General features: G+C 29.5%; 1 protein-coding gene across 3 annotated transcripts in view; it reads left to right on the top strand.

The window, feature by feature from the left end:
* Positions 1-252: 252 nt before the first annotated feature.
* Positions 253-4,478, top strand: part of LOC116851894 (aminopeptidase N-like) — a 7,601-nt gene continuing 3,375 nt past the window's right edge. Inside the window, exons 1-6 of one of the 3 annotated variants that reach the window (XM_032831787.1) lie at positions 253-415; positions 1,237-1,739; positions 2,223-2,696; positions 3,334-3,517; positions 3,698-3,857; positions 4,007-4,100. In XM_032831787.1, coding sequence (XP_032687678.1) covers positions 1,252-1,739; positions 2,223-2,696; positions 3,334-3,517; positions 3,698-3,857; positions 4,007-4,100 — 1,400 coding nt within the window. In that variant the 5' untranslated portion in view covers positions 253-415; positions 1,237-1,251. Of the gene's footprint in view, positions 442-1,025; positions 1,051-1,177; positions 1,740-2,222; positions 2,697-3,333; positions 3,518-3,697; positions 3,858-4,006; positions 4,101-4,478 lie in introns of those variants that run through there. The other 2 variants (XM_032831785.1, XM_032831784.1) reach the window with 2 other exon arrangements.

A 4,478-nucleotide genomic window follows, 5' to 3' on the forward strand; every position in this document is an offset into this window, starting at 1 on the left:
TATATATATATATATATATATATATATGTATATATGTATATATGTATATATGTATAATATTATATATATATATATATGGTATAAATTATGTATAAAGAAGAAGAAGAAATTATGTATAAAGAAATATGGTATAATAAGTATAAAATTTAATTTATATAAGTATAAATTCTTCATAGAATATTGATTTGTGGTTTCAGTATCTCGCGAGATGTCCTTTGTTTTTCTCCAATATATAAAATTTGTATAAAGGGAAAATTATATTCGTCCTGTTATTCCGTTGTACACACGTGATCTGAGTAAGATATAACATTATGTGTCCTCTCGCTTAATTGTGAAGCTAATCATTTGATATTTCGCGCTTATAAGGACGCCGGATTCCGTTATTGTCAGTAGTTCGCAATAATTCGCCAAGAAGGTAATATATATTATTCATGACTACACGTAAGTTAAAATGTAATGTTTAAGTGCTAGGATTAGCATGAACGGATGTTTTATCACTTACATTATTTTTAATATTTACTCGCACGTAAAATTGAAATTTTCAAATAAAATAGAGTTTACAATTTTCCGGGCTCACAAATATTCGGACATTTTTCAAACATTTCTAGAGTATATTTCAATATTTGTGCTATATGGGATCGTACTTTGCGCGGAGATATCGTTATTGTAACGCGTCACAGATTTTGGAAGTGCCTTTCCATCAAGTTGTAATCAACATATTAAAATCGTTCCACGCCAGCCGGATGTATTACTATTCGTAAATGGCTATTCGGAAGTGGTATTAGCAAAATTATAATTTCTGCAATTTTAAATCGCGGAACCGACTGCTTTTATGTTACGCAGCAAACACATTCGTGAACATATTTAGTCTGTCCCAATATTCAAGGTGCCTTTTATAAGTAACTGTCATTATTGTTTCGACTTTATTATTGTGTCTACACGTTCTTACCTATTTATCAAGCAAAACGAACTATCGAGATTTTGGTTATATTTGAAGTAGATGAAGTGTGTATACATAGTTTAAATTATAAACATATATAATGTTTCTCGGTAAATATCATTGTCTCTGCATTCAATTTATTTCTTTTCTTGCTTCAATCTCACCTATATATTCAATCTCACCATAATATTTTTACATGCATAAGGCGGAATTTAATAACAGTGACTTTATTTTCAGTGCAATTTTTTATTTATACTCAATTCTACTTTGATCTAAAAAACAATTTCATTGTGCAGATATTTGATGCAAAAATGAGTGCGACAAGCTTAAAGCTATTATTAAGCACCATCTTAATCACCAGCGTGATGACAACTTTTACCGTCGATGAAGATCACGGAGAGTGTGAGTCCGCTTCACCTACAGATAGTTTAGACGTTAATGTAACGGAGCCAAAAGCCTATGATATCAAATTCGTCGTGAAACCGAATTTCAATGAATTTTACGGTATATGCGGTATCGCGCTTCATGTTCATCACGCGACGAGAACAATACGTTTACATGCTTATAAAATACGGCTAAGCTTGAGTGATATACAGCTCTCAAAAGTAAATTCTACGGAGGCTGTCGTGCAACCAGTGCAATATCGTTATTGTGAAATATCGCAGATATTAGAGTTGCATTATGAAAAAGATATTTTTCCTGGAGTATATTATTTAAAATTGTCTTTCGTTGCATATATTAACGATCTATATAAAGGGCTAATACAATATCGATACATAACAAAGGAAGAGTTCCAGAGGTGAGTAAACGTTAAAATCAAATATGCTATTCTATGTTGCTATAATCAATTATTCATTTCCGGAGTTATTGTTTCGGAACTATTACAATACGTCAAAAATTTTATACAATAAAAGTTAAAAGTATAATAATAATTTTATAAAATAAACTATTTAATAAAATGAACTACTGAATTTATAAAACTAAATTTATAAAATTTTTTAATAAGGTATAATTTTTTCACAAAATATTTTATAAAAAATTTTACTTTATAAAATTAAATAGTTTATTTTATAAAATTTTTATTATACTTTTAACTTTTATTGTATAAAATTTTTGACGTATTGTAATAGTTTCGAAACAATAATTCCGGAAATCACATTATATATATAATGTGATTTCTAAGTCATTTTTCTGAACGTACATTGACTGCTGTCGACTTATTATCGTTATAGAAACGCTGAATAATTATGGTTAATAAAGGCATGTACTTGAAATGTGATAGGTCGTTGATAACGAATCTTTTTCAACCAATCGTGGCTCGAAGAGTGTTCCCGTGCTGGGATGAACCAGGAATAAAGACATCCTTCAATATTTCGATCGTGCATCCTAACGGATACACAGTTTTGTCGAACATGGGAGAACTTACACACAAGTCTGAATCTAATAATTTGAATTGTACAAAATTTGATTTAACTCCTTTGATATCTCCTTCCGAAGTGGCGATTGTTATGTTTGACAATACAATCCGCAAAATTGAAACTAGATATAATTTCATTTATATGGAAAATGGAAGAAACATATGGCATCTTCCACATAAAAATGATGAGTTGAAATTTGCATATTCTATGATTCATGAAATCAAGACGTCTATGTCTAGATATACATTAAGGCGTAGTGTAACTTCGAAAACCGATTACATCATGATTCCTCATAGTCCAGCAAAGGCCACAGGATCTTTTGGAATCGTTATTTGCAGGTATACCACACGTGTAATCAAAAGATTATACTTTCAGTCATCTTTTTCAATGTACAAAAATTCCTAGTGTTCATAATATGATAGTATGAATACACTCATGCAGTATATATGAAATTGAAAAGAAAATATACATACTTTAATAGCCAAAATTAATTTTAACGTTTGAATCCTATTTCTTCAACGTTTTTTTAGAGTTAAAGTTAACTTTTCCTATGTTATCATATATTAAATAAGTATACATATATGAAAATGCGAAACTATATGTTATACTATTTTTAAGATCGAGAGTTGCACGATTTTCAACCTTATTTATAATGCTGCCTTATTTATAACACATGACGCAATATATATATATATATATATATATATATATATATATATATATATATATATTATATCTGTATACAGAAAAAAGTATGGTTGATTCACACAAATTTGATTCTGCCAACCAGATTCAATACTGAACATAGTTGGCACAGCCAGATTTTTGTGTACCAATCATATTACTTTTTCCGAGTGTTTCAATATGTATGCACAATAAATTAGAACTGTGATATAATCTTGTATTGAGACGGTGTAAGGATTACGAAAATAACATTAAAATGTTATTAAAATGACATTATTCGGAAATTTGTAGAGAAGAAGATTTTACGTATTACGAAAAGCTTCATTTCACCGGTCGCAAACTGGAAGTCTGGAAGTTACTTGCACGTCAAGAGACACGTCAGTGGTTCAGTGGACCTGTCACCCCATCGTTGTCATCTGACATGTGGATAACCGACTCATTTGCGATGTTCTTCAGTCATTATTATACTATGCAGGTAATTTTACATTTTTAGTGTTAGTAAAATAGTGTTAGTAAATTCGCTTCTGCAGTTTCAACAGGTTAATATAGAAAGTTTTTAAATCTTGATTAACGTTCTTCAACAATAGAAGCATATTTATATTATGAATTTCAACATCACTTTTGATAGGATATTCACAACAATTATTACTTCCAGCATGAATACAGCTCACTGTTAGAGGATCTTTTCGTGGTCCAAGTTTTACAACCCACTCTCCACAATGACAAAGCTTTACAAATGAAACCTGTTGTACATGAAGTCAACGTATCCAATGAAATTGATATAATCCTATACTCTCGTTTGTATCCTTACAAAGGTGAGTAAATGCAGTCTAATGAGTTTACGTTTAAATACGTCTAAATTGCTTTTCAAGTTTTTGAATGTCATAAAAATAACCAAAATTGACGATTATTATTGCGTTTAACGTTACATTTATATCACAATTTATCATGAGAATTATCGTAGGATCTATTTTACTACGTATGTTGCAACATATTCTTACCCCGAGGGCTTTTCGTCAGTGTGTCGCGAAATATGTGAAAGGATTGATGGAAAGATCGTGAGTACATCGCAAAAATATTCTCATAATTTGCTTTTCTTTTTATATATTCTTTTTGAAAACTGCTTATGCACATGTTTGCTACACACGAATATTCTAAAATTATTCTCGTATTCTTATGAATTACTAAGGAGGGAGGGGGAATGGGATTGTACACTGAAGAATTCTTTTTATTAAATTCTTTTGTTAAATTATGACGTATGAGTCGCTCACATTTTTATTTGTATCAAATTTTTCGGAATTTTAGCACAATTTTTATTGCACGAAAATTAAATTAAATTCTGCGAAAAAATTCACAAATTGATAATGTAACTATTAAAGTGCTTTCTTATATATATATATATATATATATATATATATATATATATATATATATAT

This window comes from Odontomachus brunneus, unplaced genomic scaffold (assembly GCF_010583005.1).
Source record: "Odontomachus brunneus isolate Ranch 3 - 2012 unplaced genomic scaffold, Obru_v1 Obru_scaffold_196, whole genome shotgun sequence".
Taxonomy (NCBI): domain Eukaryota; kingdom Metazoa; phylum Arthropoda; class Insecta; order Hymenoptera; family Formicidae; genus Odontomachus; species Odontomachus brunneus.